This window comes from Lepisma saccharinum, chromosome 1 (genome assembly GCF_977018435.1).
Source record: "Lepisma saccharinum chromosome 1, izLepSacc3.1, whole genome shotgun sequence".
Lineage (NCBI taxonomy): Eukaryota > Metazoa > Arthropoda > Insecta > Zygentoma > Lepismatidae > Lepisma > Lepisma saccharinum.
In genome coordinates, this window is record NC_139229.1 from 117039308 (window position 1) to 117060800 (window position 21493).

General features: G+C 38.2%; 1 protein-coding gene across 1 annotated transcript; it reads left to right on the forward strand.

Annotated features, from left to right (window-relative positions):
- Positions 1-9098: 9098 nt before the first annotated feature.
- LOC145999927 (protein transport protein Sec61 subunit gamma) lies at positions 9099-19515 on the forward strand. The gene is made up of 4 exons (XM_083137213.1): positions 9099-9197; positions 11520-11624; positions 17545-17647; positions 19395-19515. The coding sequence occupies exons 2-4, from the start codon at positions 11531-11533 to the stop codon at positions 19402-19404; spliced, it is 207 nt and encodes a 68-aa protein (XP_082993339.1). The 5' UTR covers positions 9099-9197; positions 11520-11530; the 3' UTR covers positions 19405-19515.
- Positions 19516-21493: the final 1978 nt, after the last annotated feature.

A 21493-nucleotide genomic window follows, 5' to 3' on the forward strand; every position in this document is an offset into this window, starting at 1 on the left:
ATTTCGGACGTCATATATGGTCTGACACATTTTCCAGCAAAACACCTGTAGTAACACATGATTGCATGCCTCCAAATGAAAGAATCCTCCATAGACATGTCTTCCCTTCGTGGAAAAACCCAACAAACTTACAAATGGTCAAAACGACTCCTAGAGGTGTAAAGGGGAGATGGTCGTTTTTCTATGTTAATGTCTCCAGAGGCAGCCATCTTGGATGTATGTCACACAGGCCATACGCCACAATAGTAGGAATCAACAAAATATCACAGGCAGGAATTTTCCCCCTTTATATGCCAGAATGTCAAGTAAAGTGTAAAATACGCTTAGAATCCTTGCAGAAATGGGCACGAAATAGTTTCACTGGATATATCTCCATAACAGTGAAAGATATGAAAAAAGCTGTAAGAATCGATTTTGTTCCTTTTTCCAAGGGCGGCGCGTGCCTTTCCGGGCAGGCAGGGCACATTTTTCTTTTGGGTGGGGAGGTGGGGGCAGATAACCTCTAAATTTTTCTTTAAGGTCTTTGAGAAGAGTTTCTTGACATAGAATAAGTAAATTGTTCGAACAATGGGTCACTATTTTGAATGAAATATAACAAATTCCGATCTAATATCAATAACTAACTAGGAAGATGATGCACCGTTAACTTCAGTTACAACACTTTTCATTGTCCATTTACCCCCCAAAAAGTTCGTTTATACTTACGAAGATAATCTGCATGTCAAGTTGTCTGGAACATAGACACAACTACACAAATAAATACACACGTACAGTAACTATAAACTATTTCACTCGCGAATAAACTAATTATTTCATAAGCTATCAATACGCACACAGATGGAACGCAACGCAAACTCACACACTAACTCAAATCCAAATCCGTATACAATGGAAAGGAAGGAGGATCTTTTTGAAAACACCGACCGAGGGACTAGTTTGTGCAATAAAAAGTGTCGTCAACTTTTCAGGTCGCCGGAACAAGCGCGAAGAAAGCATTCGAGGGATTTTTTTCTAGCTTATTGCTGCATCTTACTGAGGAAGGTGAAAGTACGAAGGCTGGAAGAACGAATGAAGTGCCTGGCCAGAGTTGGAAACACTGAATGGTGAATGAGGCAAACATGAATGGGCAGGGCACCTCGTCCACTGCCCAAAGACGGCTACGAATTTTGCGCCTTTCCATTGTGTGGGGGTACCGTCCCTTGCCTATGCTGTAAAGCTTTGGATCAGTCAGTGACGTCACGTCTCAGGGCAGAGCTGAGATCTTACTCTCTCCAACAGGACGCAGAAATATATTAGCCTTGCCCAGGATGCACACCCTGTACGTCTGGTTGCAGCAACGTAGGAGTGGAGGGAAAAAATAGTTATATACCGATCGTCTCTTCAGATGAACTTTTTTACTTTTTATGTTAAAATTGTTGTGGGGCAGTGCCCTAGTTGCCCTTTATCTAGCATCGCCACTGCCTTTTTCAATTCTGAACAAAATATGTATCTATAGAAAATTGTCAAAAATCACTCTTAAAGGAGTTACGATCGATTTTCTTTGTTAGTGCATGAAGCGGCAGCCATCTTGGATGTATGACGTCACACAGGCCACCTGCCACAATTGCGAGCAAAACACCTGGTAGTACATGATTGTGTACCACACTAGCAACAAATTACCGGTAGTCATATATTCCCTTCATTCAAAAACCTACGGACTATAAAATATTGACATATGCCCCTGGACTAATATCACTAAATACAGTCTCCAAAATTTAATGTTCAAACTCTCACTCCATTACAGAAATATCTTTGACAATCTAAGATTTAACACTATATCAAGAGCTTCCTATCTCTTCCTTTAAATTTAATACTCAATCCTACCACCAAAATTTCCATGTCAATTTTAGACTTCCTGTTGATATTGAAGAGTGGATATTGCCTCCTCCAAAAAAGTCTGTCTCTGTCTCCACACCAGAATTTCCGCAACAATCAAAGACAATAGTAATACCCAAGAATTGGATGCTCCCTTCAATTAAAAGCTCAATCCCCCTCTAACTAAAATACCCGCCATAATCTAAGACCTAGAGTTGGATACTGCCCTGTGCCATAACCCCCCCTTTGTGGGTATCCCTGAATATTTGAATGATTTTAAGCTATTAAAATTGCATGTGTTTGAGCTTCCATCGAATTTAATACGTAGATCAGAGTAAGAAAAACTTTCTAAAGCTTTGATTTTTTTCAATAATCTTGTACATGTAAAATATGAGGAAATTAGCATAGCCCCACCTTCCCGCCACTAATTTAGTTTTCTTCTGAATAGTTGATTTACTTAACAGTTATTTGTACCATTACTTTTATCGAGGCGGGGAAGTTGGGAGGATAATCGAAATGAGAGGCTATCCGAGTATTCGTAAATAACATTATTTGTCAGTATAATGTACGTATTTTACTTGTTTATTTCCATACAAAATGGTAAGAATTATGGTATTTAAATTTGCACTTGATGAATTTATACTACGTATCAACTTACTGAGTAATGATGAGTGGGTATCCTTACAATTTCCACCTCCTCTCCCCAAAACAAAAAGTTCGATTGGCACATTGCATAGTGGGCTCGATTGAAGAAATGTATATACAATCAGATTTGTTCGTAGATTATGAAGATGAAGGCGAGCCTAATAGAACCTTTGCACAGGTATTAAGCAATGCTAGAAATTCGGGTTTCGTTATGGCACGCTGCATTGCACTGTACGTACGTACACGTTCACCTTCCCCCACAACTGTCAAGAGATCATTCCACATGACACTGTGTCGAGTTTCGGTTCGAACGGTTATGCTTGCTCTGCATGCAATAATTATCCATTAAAACGTTCAGTGAAAATACGACCTACGGGACTACATCATTACAAGATTACGTAGAATATCCAATCATGATGAACTTTCTAATAAAATAAAGTTGGTAAATGTTGTAGTAAACGTATTTTCTTACCTTTCAAGTGGGTGTTTGAAAAATTCCTTCAAAACATGAATTGACAACTTATTAGCAGCTGATTTACAAACTTGAGCGAGCACTCCCATCAAGTTAGTTATATCAGGAACAACTTTAAAAACTTATATCCATGTGCATTTTTACGTATTTACGTGAATAATAGTAAGTATTAATCTGCAGCATGGAACTTGAAAAGATACACGAATACACTGGACTGCAGGGGGTGCTCGTTCGGCGGCGCAGATCGTATGCGCAGTTGTCCGTGGATACATGACGTCATCATCGAGAAGCTCGGCGCGGAAAAGGCTGGTTCCTTATGCAAATATTGAGATATTTGACAACGAATATCTTCTAAAATATAGTAACAGGGGAAAAGTTACAACTTTTACTGTTAAGATTCATCCTTTCTAATCAATTTATCACAAAGTTGATTCAAATGTGTAAAATGGTTTTCAAGAAATCGTGTTACGAAGGAACCCTTGTTTTGTTCTCTCCAGGCTTCCAATATAAGGGAGTTTTAACTTAAGCGCGTTGGATTTCTTTTTGCTCTATGTTTTAAAATAAGATTATTTTGTTCTTGTCAACTGAATTCATGCCTAAATGCTATGGAAAGTTGTGAAAACTATTATCAGAAAACTAACGGAAGAAATCTAAAATATCACAGCCTTTCCAGTCGGTAATTGCGTAAGTAAACGAAAAGACAAGATTGTTATAAAAAATGCGGGATTGCCCATTTTTGTGAAAAAGGCATTGTGCGAGATCTAAAAGCAGAACATTTTAATATTGTATGTAAATGTAAGGGTGTAATAAACGTGACTACTTCCCGTAAAATATCACTGCACTCTCCACGTTTCTCTTCTGTCTTTTCTTTGGCGCCGTAAATAGCTTCAACACGTTGTTTTTTATATATATATTTGTCACATATTTGTTTTAATTAGTATTCTGCTCGTTCCGCCACCTGAACGCAGCAGCTAGGGCTCAAAGGGCAGTGCAGTTACACCGGAAGAAGGCTCGGAAATGGCAGGCTTCAGAAGTTAACTCATCCAAATTAAATAGGTATGTGCTCTCTCTAAATTTAAACATAGTTCACAAATAATTTGATTAAAAGTTTTAAAAGTATATGTTTTATTTAATAACGTATTAATTGGTGCAATCTTCTCCAGCATAGCTATAGACAGTGACCACACTACAAGGGGGGGGGGGGCAGGAGAATTTCTCTCTCTCTCTCTCTTATCTGCTCCCAGTATAACGACAAAAATAAATAAATGAATGAATGCTCTTTTAGCCAAAATATGCATTTTTGTGTCGTATGTAACGGAATAATAAACATGATTGCCCCGGGAAAATATGATTTACCCCTCCATCTTTTCTATTGCGCAGTCACTAGCTACAACATATTTTGATTTCTATTGTTCCCACATATTTATTTTAATTTTAGTATTGTGAATCATATTCCACTGTGTTACCTCACGTAGCCACCCTCCCCCCCCACACACACACACACGCGCGCGTATGTACGATTTCAGTTGTAAGTTTTAGACTAAGCTTGTCAAATGTCCACTTATATCTTTGTATTCTTGAGCCATTTAAAAAGAATCATTTCGCCCCTTCTGCTGGACGATGTTTTCCCACTGGAAGCCCCTTTGCAGTTCGAGATCCGGGGCTATAGCCTTCCCAAGCCACAGTCTCCTCCAAATACTGTCCTGGCCTCATGAAAGAAAAATATATGTATTGATACGAAATATTAATTTGACTTGGCATGCAGTTTCTTTTTTCGAACAGGAATAAGTTTTAAATTTTAATAGCTTATAAATTTACACTAGCAATTTTGAGTAAAGGTTTTACGTAACCCTAAAAGTACATTTAGAGACTGCAAGGTCAACTCTCGATATTTCAGATATATTAATAATTTTCATCACAACGTCTAGTAATAATTATTTGTTACTTCAATAACCTCCTCGCAAATGTTTCTCGCATATTAAAACGTACGAGGGGCGTATCATAAAGAATTACACTTTATTGTATTCGATACATACAGACATGGATACATTTAATCGGCTATATGCACTTTCTCAACATGGTCCCCCTGGAGCTGTAGACACTTACGCCAGCGGTGTGGAAGTCGTTCGAGACCATTTTGAAACCAGTTCTTTGGAGTTGTGTGTACCCATCGCTGGACAGCCTCGTGGAGTTCCTCACAATTGTTGAAATGGTGACCATGCAGGGGCTTCTTCATGGCGCCAAACAAGTGAAAATAGGACGGTGCCAAATCGGGAGAGTATGCTGGATATGGTAACACCTTGAAACCCAGTCGGTCAATAGCAGCTGTTGTTTCACGACTGGTGTGCGGCCGGGCATTGTCATGTTTGCCCCATTTGCCTTGCCTCTTCTTTTGAATTGCACGACGCAACCGCGTCAGTGTTGCCACGTAGACTGCACTGTTAACGGTGGTTCCCCTCAGTAGCCAATCAATGAGGATGATGCCATCACTATCCCAAAACACAGTGGCCATTTGTTTCCCAGCTGTGGCCGCTGTTTTGAATTTCTTGGGTGGGGGGCTGCCCTTATGTTTCCACTGCATGGATTGGGATTTGGTTTCCGGTTCGTGGTAATGCAGCCACACTTCATCACCTGTCACAAGCTTCCCCATGAAATCAGCTGGATTCTGGTCGTAAAGTTCCAAAAGCTCCATGGAAATGTCTACGCGTTGTTGTTTGTGGCATGCGTTAAGACATTTCGGTACCCACCGAGCTGACACTTTGCCCATTTTCAAGTCATTGTGCACAATGCGTTGCAGGGTTCGTCTGCTTAATCCCGTAATCCTCTCCAGTTCCGTAAACGTCACACGCCTGTTCTCCAGTATGACATTTTCCACACGCGCGATGTTTGCGTCTGTTTTCACACTCACATGTCGCCCTGGACTCTTTCCCTTCTCCGTCGACGTTTGACCGTTTTTCCAGCCAGTTACCCAATTATACGCCGTTTTCCGTGACACTGCATACTCGCCACACACAGCCACTAACCGTCTATGGATACGTGCTGTTGTTTCCCCTTCCTTCCACAAAAACCAACTCATCCATCGTTGACCACGTTCATCTTGTTCCATGTTGTCCGCAACAGCACTCGTGACGTTGTGCTTCGACGGCTGCACAGGCCACAGACTACGCACTGTCACACGGTGCTGCCACCTGGCGGTAGACAAGGTACCTATGCGCCCATCCTGCGCAGTGCGTGGAATTATGCCATTTCATTTTGCATTAAAATAATAAAGTGTAATTCTTTATGATACGCCCCTCGTAGATGCCATATGATCGTCATTTTCTGTTTATTTCCTTGTAATGCTGACCTCCGTGGCGAAGTGGTTAGCACAACACTTTACGATGCCAAGGGCCTCCAGGTTCGAATCCCCGCCCGGGCATGGGTCTACTTTCCTTTCTTCAATTTCATCATATCATCACGCATCCTCATCTTTGCGATTAGCCATATGTGACAGATAAGCGAAGTAAAATAAACTAAGTCAATTAATCAATTATTTTTTAAAACTCTTTCATTCTTCTTTAGCATGTCACGTTTTTGTTAAAATTATATTACGATTTGTAAAATGAAAATTCTAAAGGAGAACATCAACTTTCTTTGTAGCGCATCGGTCAGAAAGTTTCAGGAATATGGATTTTCAAAATACATTTTTTCACATGTAATTTGTCCCCTTTTAAAAGTAGCGCGTTTTCAATTATGTTACTAATCATTAAAAGGATGCCTCCATACCATCTTGGAGGATGACAATTAATAATTTTCCCCTCCTAAAAGTAATAATATACTTTCGCTCTCTGAATCTCCCATATAAATGCTAGGGGCCGTCTGCTTGAGCCGAGCTCACTCCCTCTCTGGTGACGTCACGCGTTCGTGCAAGATCGGCAATCTTCGGATGGCTTTACCTAATCTCTATCTACCTTGACTGGACTGCTGTACTCGCAGTGTTGTTACACAAAACAATTTTCTCCCCTTGAGAGCAAACATTTACCACGTGAAGTGTATGCCAAGACTTTTTCAATAGTTCAACATCATATCGTAAAATCATTATAAATCACAGTGAAAACATGTGTCCGTATAAGATACATGTATGCATAGATGCTATGCTTAAATGGTCCAAAGATTCAAGGGACCACAGATTAGATATATTGAGGGCAGGTACTTCTCGCCATGGGCGGATATTTTTCTCGCTGGCTAACTTCACTGATGGATTTATCGCAGTTTTAGAACTTGTTTCTAAGCGTGATTTCTTAATTTTAGACGTCTAACGGATGTGTCGCTTTCGTTTACTCTTATGAAAATTGATTATTTTACTTATGGCTAGGCTAGCTTTTAGAAATCACCGAATGAACGCGTCCGGGTTTATGTACCTATAGATTAATCTGAACTGAACTTACAGTCTGAAGTGGTATTCGAACCAGTGTTCAACTTCCTTGACGTGGTAAATTGTCATGTTAGTATAGTTTGAATTTTGCCTGTAAAGTTGATAACTTAGTTTGAGCACATGATTTTTGTATTCTAGAAACAGTCTCTTTCCACAAACTTTTCGAACTTCAGTGGCGCAACCATAGGGGGGGGCAGGATGGGCATTGTCCTCCCTTGGAGGGAAACCAATTATAGGGGGGGCAAGAGGAAGCAAACATTGAAGTAAAGATAAGCAAGGCTAGCTGGACAAAATGATACTCAAGTTGAAATTAGTTTTCATATATTTCTTGCATTTTTCTTCCAGACGGCCAAGAGCACCTGCAGAGGTGCAATTGCCCGCCCCCTTGATTTCAAATTTTATGCAAATATGTTTGGCAATTATATTTTTTTTTATCACTTTGCTCGCATTACCTGCTTTTCTTAGTCTCATCAAGTTTAGAGCCGTAGCTAGGGGGTCAGATCTGAGCACCGACCGATCTAAATTTAAAAAGTTGTAGGCTAAAAGAGAGAATGCCATGAAACCCCATGAAATTATTTGCAGCCTATTAAATCAATATTGTTTGCAAAAATTTGATCTAAAAATTGTCTTGCTCGCTTCGCTCGCAATATTGTTATTTTCTGTAATGCATTGTAAATTACTAGGGAGAGGAGTAAGACCGAATTAGCACTTCAGACTGTTGCTGCTAAACAGTTTTGTTTTAAACGTATGAACAATTGTTATGAGGAAAAGGAGCAAGCACACACATGTGAAACAATATTATATCATTTTTGCTGTTGGTTTGTTATAAGGTGGATTAAATAATGTAAAGAAACATTGAATACCTGCCGAATTTAGTGTTAACAGGTTGCACATGTATTTTCTTATTTTAAGTCGCTCCATGTTGCATATGTGTAAAACATATGTTCTACATGAAAGCATATGATGAAAGTTACACATGCCATATGTACAAAAAGAACTATATTCGTTATTTTTGTCTTTCAAAAATACAGTTTGTGTGCTTGTTCTCCATTATTAGCTAATTACCTAGAAATTGAACGTGTTGAAAAAATACCAGGAAAAATGCTGCTGCTGCTGCTGCTGATGATGATAATAATAATAATAATAATAATAATAATAATGTCTCAATGCAGAACATGGGCTGCTTTTTTGCTCTAAATAGACGAACAAAATTTATATCCCCCGAAAGTACGTACCTTCTACTTCCATTTTCCGGTGTTACTTTTCCGATTACTATTATATTATTGCGCGTAAAAAATGTTTTTCCTCCTACTAAAAGCAATGCATTTCTCCATTCGTTCGCGTCCATATTGTTTACGCACAGTTACTTTTTCCTTCCAAGAACGCCCAACCTGGATACGTATTTCTCGTTTTTTTTTCAAAGAAAAACATTTTTCCGCACCTTCAAACTTACTTTTCCCGATTACTAACTACAAAACATGACCAAAAAATATGAACCGCGTTCCTCCTAAGCAGCCCATATTCTGCAGTCTTACATAATAATAATAATAGGCTTTATTATTATTACTTATATTATTATTGGCGCGTTTATCCTCCTAGTACTTTCCCCCCCCCCCCAGACAAAAAATCGTGGTTACACCTCTGTCGAACGTACGTTCTGTGCGCTGCGATGTTCTCTTTTTCGTACAACAAAGCGGAAACAACGTAGAGCATCCGGTTATGTGGCAAACACGCATTCATCTTTACGTAAACATTTGACGCTCGTTCGTTCACTTACACATATTCGCTCTGGTCCGACAAGAAGATCGTAAGGTAAGACTTTTGACACAGAATAATTTAAAATGTCTCTTAATTCTTACTAATAACTTTAATATTGCAAATGTAAATATAAAAGCGTATGCTGCGAATTAAATTGGTTCCGTAATGTACACTAGAGCTGTTAAGTATAGAAATAGTTTACATGGTAAGTCAGAATTAGCAAACATCTGCGAAACTGCTGGTAAGAATGTGAAAAATTAAGTATTTCATCTTTTTAAAATATCATCAAACTAACGTATTACAAAATGTAATTTCATGCCCTGGTACTAGTAAGTATTAAACAAAATAATTAATAAACAATGGTTTCTTTGTGATAGAAAGTTCAATACGTTGTAGTTTTTGGTCTCAAAAATGTTTTCCATACATTGGTCTCCCATTTTGAGTTATTTTCTGAAACTAGTCCCTGGTTGTTTTATAGTAGACATACTATGACCTCTACTTTGTAAAAGTAGGTCAAATAACTATTGGAGCTGCCATGTTTTATATATAAGGATAGGATGATAGGTTAGGATAAACGATAATTATTGTGTAATGCTACATTCTCAGCACACAGAGCCGAGGTTGCCTACGATATATCGATGTTTAACGTGGATTGTAAGCATTTGTATTTGAATTTTTGGTACTATTATCGTATGAGGGAAACGCCTACGAATCATATATGATAAATATGCGATAACGCCCGGACACCTTTAACTCCTATATTTCCTTAATTTTACCACTGGTACTTACTTACCTTTTCTGCATTGCGGAAAATTCTTTAAGGTGAAGTTATGCCTTTTTCCATAAAATAGTGTCAACTTTTCATATTACGAGTGATTATTTGTCTTCCTTGTTCCGCTTGGCTAACAGACAATATGGCATGCACTCGTCATGGATCATCGCGCCATGCTTGTTTTTTTTTCGTTTTGGAATAGGTATGCAGTGTTTCAACCTTCTTAACCGAAAAATACCTACTTTCGTGTTCATTATGTCATCACAAACCACTCACGATAGCCCCACAACCCATTGCTGGATAGCCCCAAAAACCATTCACGTTAGCCCCAAAAACCATTCACGATAGCCCTAAAAACCATTTCTGGCAAGGTTGGGTTAGGTTAGGTAAGCATAGTTAAAAAAAGAAAAAATCTCGTAAAAAAATGTATGTTTGGAAACACTGACGAGACCGTGTGACTTTCGACGCTCTCGCCATGTGCACACACACAATGGAAACAACGGCATAATATGGCAGGCAATGCAAGTTTCTTACGTAAAAAGTGACTAATTCTTGTTCGGCAGCATTCAAATACGAAGTTTTAGTTTCCCGTGAAAGAAAATACCTCCAAGAACGTTCAGAATGCTAAAGAAACTCATTTCAGTAAGTACTATCTCCTATAAATTTGAAGAAATCTGTCCGGGCGATATCGCATATTTACCATCATATATTTCGGACTTCTTTACATTGCTAACGTGTTATTTTCGAATGCGGAACATTTCTTAAATGAAATAATGCATTTCTAACTAAGATAATGTCTATTTCTTCTATTTACGAGTACTTACTGTTACTTGTTTCGAATCTGTAACACATTATGGCTGTGATAGCGTACTGGTTTAGTGTGCGTTCTGAGAGTGTTTTGTCAATTTATGCAGTGTTGTAACCTGTTCACCGGAAAATATGTACTTTCGTGCCCGGATTTGAAATTATGCTAATACGTCACAAACCATTGACATTAGCCCCAAAAGCCATTCGCGTTAGCCCCAAAAACCATTTTCCGTTAGATTAGGCAAGCATAGTTAAAAAAAAAAAATTAAAAATACTCGACACATCATGTTCTAGTGAAAACACGGCGAGCCTGAAACAGTGGCTACGGGGTTGCATCATCTTAACACACGGAACATTGCACTCTTGTGCAGAAAGCAAATGGCGGGAGCAGAAACAGCATGTCGGACAGAGATTTTCACAGAAAACAACATGCATTCACATTAAAATGGATCAAATCTACATTCAGGAACTTCCACAACGCTAAAGAAAATGATTTCCGTAAGTACTTTCTCCTGTAAATTTGAAGGAATCCGTTTCCCTCATACGATAATGTTACTGAATTTTTGCTATTTCACGTCGCTTTTCTTCCACTTGTGGCTAATCGCGGCGGTGACATGGTGGCGAGATCGAAAGTCAACCACAGAACTAGCAGAATTTCGAAGCAAAAATAGTTTTATTGAGGCATTGGTAAGCACCAATTACCAGCCTTGTTACCATAAGCTATTTGATTTTATGTTTATTCAGAAACTCTGTCACTCTTGTAAATTATTATTTCCTTTTTGTGATTTATTTTGCAGATTGAACAAAAATGGATCAAGTTTCAGCATTCATTGCACCAGGACGCCAGTTCGCTAAAGATTCCATTCGACTTGTCAAGAGATGTACAAAACCTGATCGCAAAGGTAATTACAGAACTGATGAACAATGCACAATTTCTGCATTCCATGTTGCAATCATTATTATTTTTTTTTTCTTATAAGTTAAACGTCCCTAAGTTTGACAGGTTAAGGGAAATTTTTGCAGTTAATTGCTTGTAGTGGCTTTCGTATTTCATAAATGCGAGTAATATTTTTTTTGCCTGAAAGTTTAAAGATTCTACTTTCAACCAAAAAGTATTTTGCATTCCAACAGTTACGTTACATAATTATTAAAAAATCAGAAAGTGAATCCTACAGTATGTCCCGAAGTTCGACACCCTGTCCTTAATTTCGACAGTTTGTGTACCAACATTTGACACCCCCTTATATCTCAACATCAGACACTAAATATGCAGATGTTAATAATACCAATAACTGCACATGTCCTTCTATTGGCAGTTTATTATAGTCAACTGAATTTACAGATTTATCAGGGCATGAACTGAACAAAAAAATATTTGTTTTACCCCCCCTCTTTTATTCTCAACAAAATTTAAAATATTACCATGCCAAAGGCTACGTACATCAAAGCAAATAAAACACTGAAAATGTTCATTGTGTTTATATTACAACTTTGAAACATTGTTTTACAGGGTGATTCCCAATGGTGTATCAAAAACAAGGAAAACATTTTGAGGACTAACTATAACATTTACTTAGCCAAGCCTAGATGCTAAGGAACAATTGCTGTTGGTATCTGTGATATTGGTAACATTATATAACACTAATAATTAATTAACATAAACTTTAAACAAATGCAAAACTTCTGTCTGAAGTTAAGTGTGAGTCCTCGAAATCAGACCTAACTCTCTTAGGTGGCCACGATGGCTCAGTCGGTAACGTGTCTGACTACCATGCTAAATGTCCTGGGTTCGATCCCTGGCCGGTTCAAATCCGGGAACTTTTCTAACGTTGGAAACGGCTCCGGCACCCACCCAGTGTCGAATAACATGGGTACCTGGGGGGTAAAGGCGGTCAGGGGCATGATGCTGATCACATCACCCTCACTCACGATCGGATCAAGAAAGTGGGGGTAACGCTCCCTATACGCCTTCATGGCATGGTGCTATGTACAGGGGAGCACTTTACCTTTTTTTTTACCTAACTCTCTTAGACATTTATTTTTTTCTTGAAAACATATCTGACCCTTTCCCCCTTCATTACCAAATCTGGCTACTCAACACGACCAATAATTTGAGTCTCATATGAATGAAACATCACTTTCATTGGTGACAAATTCCTTCTTGGCCACATCAACACACACACACTCACTCACTCACACACTCTCTCTCTCTCTCTCTCTCTCTCTCTCTCTCTCTCTCTCTCTCTCACTCACTCACTCACTCAAAAGTCCAATCACTTTTTTAAGTGGACTTAATACACCGAATCAATCCTCCTCCTTGGTAAAGTATTTGATCATTTAAGGAGATGTAGTTACAACAGGCAGTCTTTCTCTTTGCTTTCTTGGAAGTCTTTGGACTTAGCCAAAATAAACTGTACTAAGGAACAAATTAGGCTGAGTTTAATGTAAATTAATTATCAAGTGGCTCCAGTGTACAACCTTTGTTCCTTGCTGGGCAAGAAATTGCCTCCTTTAGGATTCAGAAAGAAGCAAGCTTGTCCCCTTCTTACTCATTGAGAGGATCACGAAGGACTGATTTTAATCAGACAATAAATTAAAATTAAGCTTACTTTTATTCTCATTGCAACATTTTTCTAGGGGTGTGCGGGATCCCGAAGTCAGGACCGGGAAATGATTCCAGACTTTTCAGGATCCCGAGCAGTCGCGAAATACAGAATGGTCATTTTTAAAAGTCATTAATTCTAGACGTTTTCTGCATTGTAAATGGCTAGAACTTATCGACAATTGTTTGTTTTTGTACCAGAAATGCAAAAACAATCACTTAAAGTGAAAATGACATGTAGAATTCGAGATTTCCAGAGCTTCGGGAAATTTTGAACATTTCCCGCCCTGAAAATTTCCCATCCAGACTCAAAAAATTCTGTCCCTCACACCCCTACATTTTTCACAAAATCGTAGAACAAGGAAAATCGTGTACTGTATGAGGCCAAATTTTAGTTTGTAATATTTATCATTAATCATGCCAATTTTGCAATATTTTCACAGAATTGTTAAGAACATTTAAAAATCGTACATAAGGCAAAATTTTCATCATTCGGCAATTTAATTTGCATCGAATTTTAGTTCAGTCTATCACATTAAGGCGAGGAGATACAATTACGCACCAATTGTGCATTTATTTCTGTATCGCCCGAATGGGCACTGCTACTAAAACAAACCCTGGGTGTATCCAAGAGTATGAATTTCTCTCCATGTTGCAAGTGCAAACATTTTGTTATGTTGATTATTAAGCTGGACACGATGTTTGGAAAATATGATGAATAATAATTTTTGGAATCCCATGTATTCCTTATGGGGAATCAACTTCAACATCAAGTTACGGCTAATCAAATGGAAGTTTCTACTTTTCCACTGGTGAAATTCATCTTCAGACTGCCCTCTTCCCGTTGACATCTCTTTCTATTCCATCAGAAGTTTTATATTCACAAGAGAATGAATCAAATCATACTCCCATATGATCAATGCTTTTTCCCTTGCCTCCTGGCAGTGTTGCCAAACCTGATGGGCATAAAAGAACTAAATTTCACCTTAAATGGAGTTAAAACTCACTCTCATGGAGCTAGATTTATGATGGCTGGATAAAGTACTGTCTAGGGTAGTGTTAGTTGTCAAAAGGAGTGGAGCACTGCTATTATCGTTAACTCTAAATTGATGACAATTTATTCTTAGTTTTCAACATCTAGATCCGGCGGCATCACCCATCTCAATGATTCACCAATGGTGGTATGAAATCGAAAGTAAAGAATTCACTGACTACAATATTATGTCAATTTCACGTCTAACATTGCGCTATAAAGAAGTAGCTGGGGAGATAAGAGAGAGTGGGGCGACGCACCCAATATAACAATATTACGTCACGTGCAAAATGTATAATTATGACAAAAGGTTGTCTATGTGGGTCAGAACCAGAGATGGAATCATAGTGGGGCACGGGGGGTGGGCGTCCAAGTTCACAGCCGAACGAGTGCACGAAAGATTGATTTAGTTTATATTACTTCACGTTTTGTGCCTCTTGGCTAATTTGTGAAGATGGGGATGAGTGATGAAATTGATGAATGGACATTCACAAACAACCAAGCCCAAGCGGGATTCAAACCCGGGACCCTTGGCGTTGCAGCGCGATGTGCTAACCACTCGGCCACAGGGTCCGGCTAGAGTGCACGAAAGAGCCAGATCTGGCTCTAAGAGAGCTAAGTTGGCACACTGCCATGGACGGAAGGGCTTGGGAAAACTCACGTGGAAATTGTATCGCGTGCCCTTAAACCAATATAAACACATAATTATAATGTGACATTTTTTGGTATTATTATTGCAGTTTTGTATAGTTCAGGTCCCTCACATTTAGTAACGCAGGAAGAAAAAGTGATTTCATGGAAATAGCAATGACAGAAGAGAGAAATAGTATGCAAAAAGCCCAGAAATGAAGTTTCAGGGAATGTCCCAAAATTCGACATGCACGGCACCAAACTTCGACACCCCCCTGTCGGATTAATGTTGCAATTGCCGCTGGGCAATGAAACTGGTATTTTTATGAATGGTAAACGACATGCCTTTCAATGCACATCAAAACCCAACATTGTGTATTTTCGAATAAGGTTCGACATTTGTCGAAATTTGGTGCACCACCAGTGTTTTGTGCTCACATGTTCGACATCCCCCTTATTTTGTTACATGAACAACCTTTGTCTGCCACAACAGACTATGAAGCTCAGAAAACGGCTCTAAAACAATAATAAAGTATTGTAATTTGTTTTGAAACAACACAGAACTAGTAAAAACCTTACGTAGAAAACTTACCTTCTTACGAAATCCACTAAAAAGCAGTTGATTTTTCGCAGTTAGCAAATAGTGCTGTCACAATTTCTCCCACGCTGCTGCTATGTCTCATCTGGTGCGACCGCCCTTTTCATGACGTGGGGTAAACCTGTACACTGTCGCATGATACATACACGATTTTCTGCATCGCATAGTTTCCTTACCTTTTACGATTTTTCAAATACCCTGTTGAACTTAGGTGCATTGTTGAAATTAGGGACGTTTACCTTAGGTAGATGCTTCTGGTACATGAATTACTCAAATATATGTATTAGGTTCAACTTCTGATTGTGTATTTCTGATGCAATCATGATCGATGCTTTCTACATGAATCAAATCTATGCATGTCTACTATAAGCATACCCTGAACATTAGTTTCTATCTCCTTCCTATAAGCTTACATTTTTAAGTAGATTTGATTGCTTTGGCATTTCCATACTTTTCTTCCATGCAAGAAGAACACTTCAGTCAGAGGTGACTTGCAGAGCATAATTGCTGGTAAATTAATATTTGCTTCTTTTTTTTTAAAAAAAAAAAGTTTCTCCAATCTTTGAAACTTACTTCCCCAGTCATTTCCACTATTCTAAATGCAATCCTTATTCTGGAGAGGTGAGGTGGGTCAGTGACATGCATGTAGGGTGCACATTAGTATTTAGTTTTTGATGGATGTTCCTTTGCACAGTTGCCTGGTTACCTGTTTATTAACCTGTTTTACATGCTTTGAGCTGCCAGAAAAGCACGGATTTTCTTTTTTAAATATTGGAAATGTATTATTTTCAAATTATCAGCTTAATTGAAGATGACGGAAGTGTTCCCCGATTTGTTTGAAATTTTGTATACTTTCTCATGAGGCCTCCTGAACACGAATCTGACATTACAATTTCCCAGTCACGTCTGTAACTTGAAAATTTCGCGTAACGTATGTTTGCCAAACCTAACTTCAAATAACACTAAGCTTACCTTCAAAGTCTGTAGTGTTTACAATCCAACGGTGGATACATGGCTTCCTCACTTTTTTCCGGAGAAATATCGCCATATTACACCTTACACGCGTAATATCCAAATTTCAAACAGTGACCGGGACATCAGAACGTCTAATACTTCCATCTGGAAAACTTATTTGGTTAGTACATTCTCTAGTAAATAAATCTGAGAACACTCCCGTCACCTTCAATTGCTCCAAATTATCATTTTAAACCACTATTACTGTTAAGGTCACATTAAAAGCCAGTTAGGTTTAATTATTTTAGGAAGCAACTATTTGTTTATGGTCATCTTGTCTTACAGCTGCCAACTATAAAGCACTTTCTTTCATTACAGACGTAATCCTGCTTCTGTATTTTTAATCCTTATGTGCATTGTTAATAATTGCACTTTTTGAGAATGTAGAAATTTTCATATTTCTTCACATGTAAAATATTTTCCACACAAAAATAATGCTTCATGAGAACAGTTGTGTAACTTACTTTTCATAACATAATTTCGTACAAAATGGTACTTTGTGTAAATTTAATTATTATTATTAATTACATGCCGCAAACTTCAGACCACATTCATGTATTCCAAATGAATTCTTAAAAAAATTGTCTGTGCCCTGTATCCTCCCTTGGCAGCAGTCAACAGATGGGTACCTGCTGGCAATTAGACCCATGTAGGAAGCTTGTATGTATGAATGCATTGAATGAATTATTTGAAACTGTATATCTATGTATTTACTATTTTTAAAATTTGGACACATTTAAAGTGGCTGTAAATGCAATTTTTTTCTCCTCACGATAAAGAATTAAGGCTTGTACACTTGAGGGTTCAGTTAACTTTGTGAACCTCATTTATTTCTTAAGCGATTTTGTATATTATTATATGCTAATAAGTTCCTTTTATTGCATGGTGCTCTAGAATTGAAAATCTGCTCATCTTAACTGATATATTTTCAATTTTTCTTTTCAGAATTTCAAAAGATTGCAGTTGCAACAGCAATTGGCTTTTGTATAATGGGATTCATTGGCTTCTTTGTTAAGCTTATCCACATCCCCATCAATAACATCATTGTGTAAGTATTCATTAAATAAATTAGTATACTTTTGATATTTTCATGATTACAGTTCTTCAGATTTTCTTGAGAATTTTAAGGGGAGGGAAAAGGCTGCAAAAGATGAGTAGAATGATTCCATGTGGAACACAATTATTATGGGCATGAGGAAGGGTTTCCATGGGGTTCTACCCCCTGCGGCAGCTGTTGGTACTGTTGCCAACTTAACTCTTTTGGAGCCAGATCTGGCTCTTGAGTGTTTTATAGTGGCGTGGCTGATGTGTAGATGACATAATATTGTTATCCAGGAATCCTTTATTTTCGATCTCATATGACCATCTGTGAATTATTGAAATAGGTGATGTCGACAGATCTAGACAGTGAAAACTAAGAATAAATTGAAAATTTATGAAATAATCGAAGTTAATAGTAATAGCAGTGCAATCCACCCCTGCCCCTTTGCAAACTAAAATTACCCTAGAAGATACTTTATCCAGCCTTCGTAAATCTAGCTCCTTGATGTGCATCAGGTTTGGCAACATTGCCAGGATGGCTATAGGAGTCAATTATGGGAGCATGTTTATTTGTTCTCTCAGGAATATCAAACATCCAATGGCGTAGAAAAGTACATGGACCTAAAAACAACACATTAAATGATTTCTTGGTCGTAGGAAAAGCCTAAATTCACATTTCATTAGCCTTAACTTGGAGCTGAAGTTGATTTCCCGCAAGAAATACATGGGATTCTGTAAATGCTTATAAATCATATTTTTCAAACATCGTTTTATAGTAGCAGTGCTCATTCCGACTATATTGAAATAAATGCACAATTTGTGTGTAACTGTCACTCTTCCCCTTAAGCTGAGTCGAACATTTTGGATACTTCTGGACTTGATATTGTTTATCAAGTGGTCGTTGTTTAAAATTGCAGTTCCCCTCTGGTACTTGAAAGTTGAAATTGGCATTTTCACATGATCACAGAGGAAGATCATTTTATATTACCACAGATATTTTTTTTCTTCCACAGTGGAACTTTGATTATACATTTTTCAGTGGACTGTAGCCAAAAACATAAAATGCAGGAAATATCATTAGCATTTTGTGGAATGGGGCTGGGAAAATTTAGTGTATGATGTACAAGAGTGTAAAAGTCTGAAACTTAGTAGTTGCTTGAGAGGGAAAATAAAGTAGCTATCAACATGTGGTTGCCTATATGAATTAAGTGGTTAAACACACACATGCAGCAGATTCTGGAGGAGAGTAGATGAATATGATTCATGTTAATACTTATATTATTATACACTAACCTTGCTATAAATCAAAGTTTTGCACTGAAATGCTGATGTATTGATTAATTTAGGTTGTTCTTGCATAATGTTGCCTTGGAAAAATACCTCATCTATCTCACCATTGGTAGCAGTATTGGTAGATTGTACTGATGACAGATTTTGGTATGAGTATTTTTCAAGTCTGCAAGAAATATAGTACAGTAGTTGACTAATCGATATGCATCCAAGATACGGGATTCAAATTTTTTAGTATGCTGAGGACAGACGAGGTAAAAATAGTTGGTTAAGGAATATCATATTTAAAAATTTTATATCCACAGCTGTCACTTTTTTCTTCAGTCTGTAGACTTGAAATATGTGCTGCTGCGATATTGTCACAAGTCATATTTGGTTTTGTATTGGTAAAACTTCCGAAAAATAAATTTGTGCATGACATCCTCAGAATACATTTTACTAATTTGTATTTTCTTTTCTTGCAGGGGCTCATGAAAATTGGCAACATTTGGGACACAATGCTTGGTGTACAAAATTGGTGGTGTATATTTGTTTTTTTCTTGATCTGTCTACATTTATGAAGAAAATAAATTTTGTTCTATAAAATATGTGTTTGATTTACCGTATACCAGCTATACTCTAATGATAGTTTGGAAGATGACGATCTCGTGACCAGTTGAAGTTATGCTCAGTGCAGATTCAAGTAGCAGCAAGTTCCAGTCAAGAATGCCAAACATTGTGATGGGGAATTGATGCACTGATAATATGAGGCCAAATAGGTTGCCCAATATAATGTTACATAGCATGGCTACACCTCGAAAATCCTTCTGGGTCATTCCACATGAAATCACCTGATTGAAAGACAAAAAGTTGCCTCATAGTCATGGATTTGCTTCATTTTTTCTTTACTGATGGATACTTGGTCCAATATCAGGGTGGCTACAAACAAGCAGAAATGAAATTCCCTGACTTTTCCAGGTTTTCCAGGACAAAATTTACATTTTTCCCTGACAATTTCAAACTGAACTAAATAGATGTTTTTACAAATGGAAATAATAAACTCATACAGATCCACGTATGGTTTTGCTAAGTACCAATATTATATTCTATTAAATTGGCTTAATTTCTCTATTCTCTATGATTTGAATTCACACGGCAAAATAGTGAATTTGGAAAATTATTACAATTCACAAGTTAAGGAAGGGTTATGAAATGTTGTCATACGCAGTAAGTTTAAAATAAAATACTTGATTATTTTTAAAGTTAGGACTAAATGAGATAAGAGTGAAGAGTGATTGATTAAGAAATACAATTTGTAATTTATCAGTCTCCTTATACATTCTCGCAGGTGAGTGGAGAAGGTTACATAATTTGTATTCATGTCCAGATATTATTAGAATAATTAAATCAAGAAGACTTAGATGGGCAGGCCATGTGGCACGAATGGGAGAGGAAAGAGGAGTTTACAGGATTCTTGTTGGGAAACCTGATGGTAAGAGACCTGTAGGAAGACGAAGATGGAGGGATAACGTTGAGATGGACCTAAAGGAAATCGGTAGGGTATATAGATCTTGCTCAGGATAGGGACAGATGGAAGGCCTGTGTTGCTTCAGCCATGAACCTTCGGGTTTAAGAAGGCTAGGGAGTTAGTTACGGAGTTATACATTCTCGGTATTATATGTTGATATTTCCACTAAGGTTTGGAACCCTCTGCTTGCAAAAACTATGAGTCCGGACTCATTTTTCAACGCATAAAGCTACTTCTCTCTTCTCTGAAACAACTGAATCGAACAGAATAAAGTGTCATATTTCCTTACATTATCGATGGGATTTCTGCTTCAGTACAGTATATCCAAGTGAAGTGCTGTGAAACTGACAACATGCGGTTATACCATTAATGCTGACGAAAAGGGTATGTAAGTATTAGAAATTTAACGCAAGGAATTTAGAGAATTGCATTATATAGGTACCTGATTTAGCTAACCAACACATTAAAACTGTGGCCGCGGTGGCTCAGTCGGTAACGCGTCTGACTACCACGCTAAAGGTCCCGGGTTCGATCCCTGGCCGGTTCATATCCGGGAACTTTTCTAACGATGGAAGTGGCCCCGGCGCCCACCCAGCGTCGAATAACATGGGTACCTGGGGGAAACCCTGGGGGGTAAAGGCGGTCAGGGGCGTGATGCTGATCACATCACCCCACTCACGACCGGATCAAGAAAGTGTGGGGTGTTACCCCCACACCCCCTATACGCCTTCATGGCGTGGTGCTATGCACAGGGGAGCACTTTACCTTTTTGTTACACATTAAAACACGAACACTCTAACACTCATATACGAGGGGCATCCTGAAAAAGCTCCAATGGTGCCTATACGCAGCACTAGTGGTCGGAGAGCGAATCACACATGCAGGCACGAAGAAGTGGCATGTAGCTGTAATCTGGTACAGTTGCAAAGCAGCCGTTTTAGGACAGTTCTAGGTTAAAGATTGCAGCTTATAAAGTCTCCCACCGACTGCGATGTAGCCTACATTGCACGCTCAGAATTTGACTCAGACTCACCAGCAATTGTGTGAGTTGTGCAG

Coding starts and splice junctions, on each gene's coding strand:
- LOC145999927 (XM_083137213.1), top strand. CDS start 11,531: ATGGATCAAGTTTCAGCATTCATTGCACCAGGACGCCAGTTCGCTAAA. Junction 11,625..17,544: donor TACAAAACCTGATCGCAAAG/GTAATTACAGAA, acceptor TTTTCTTTTCAG/AATTTCAAAAGATTGCAGTT.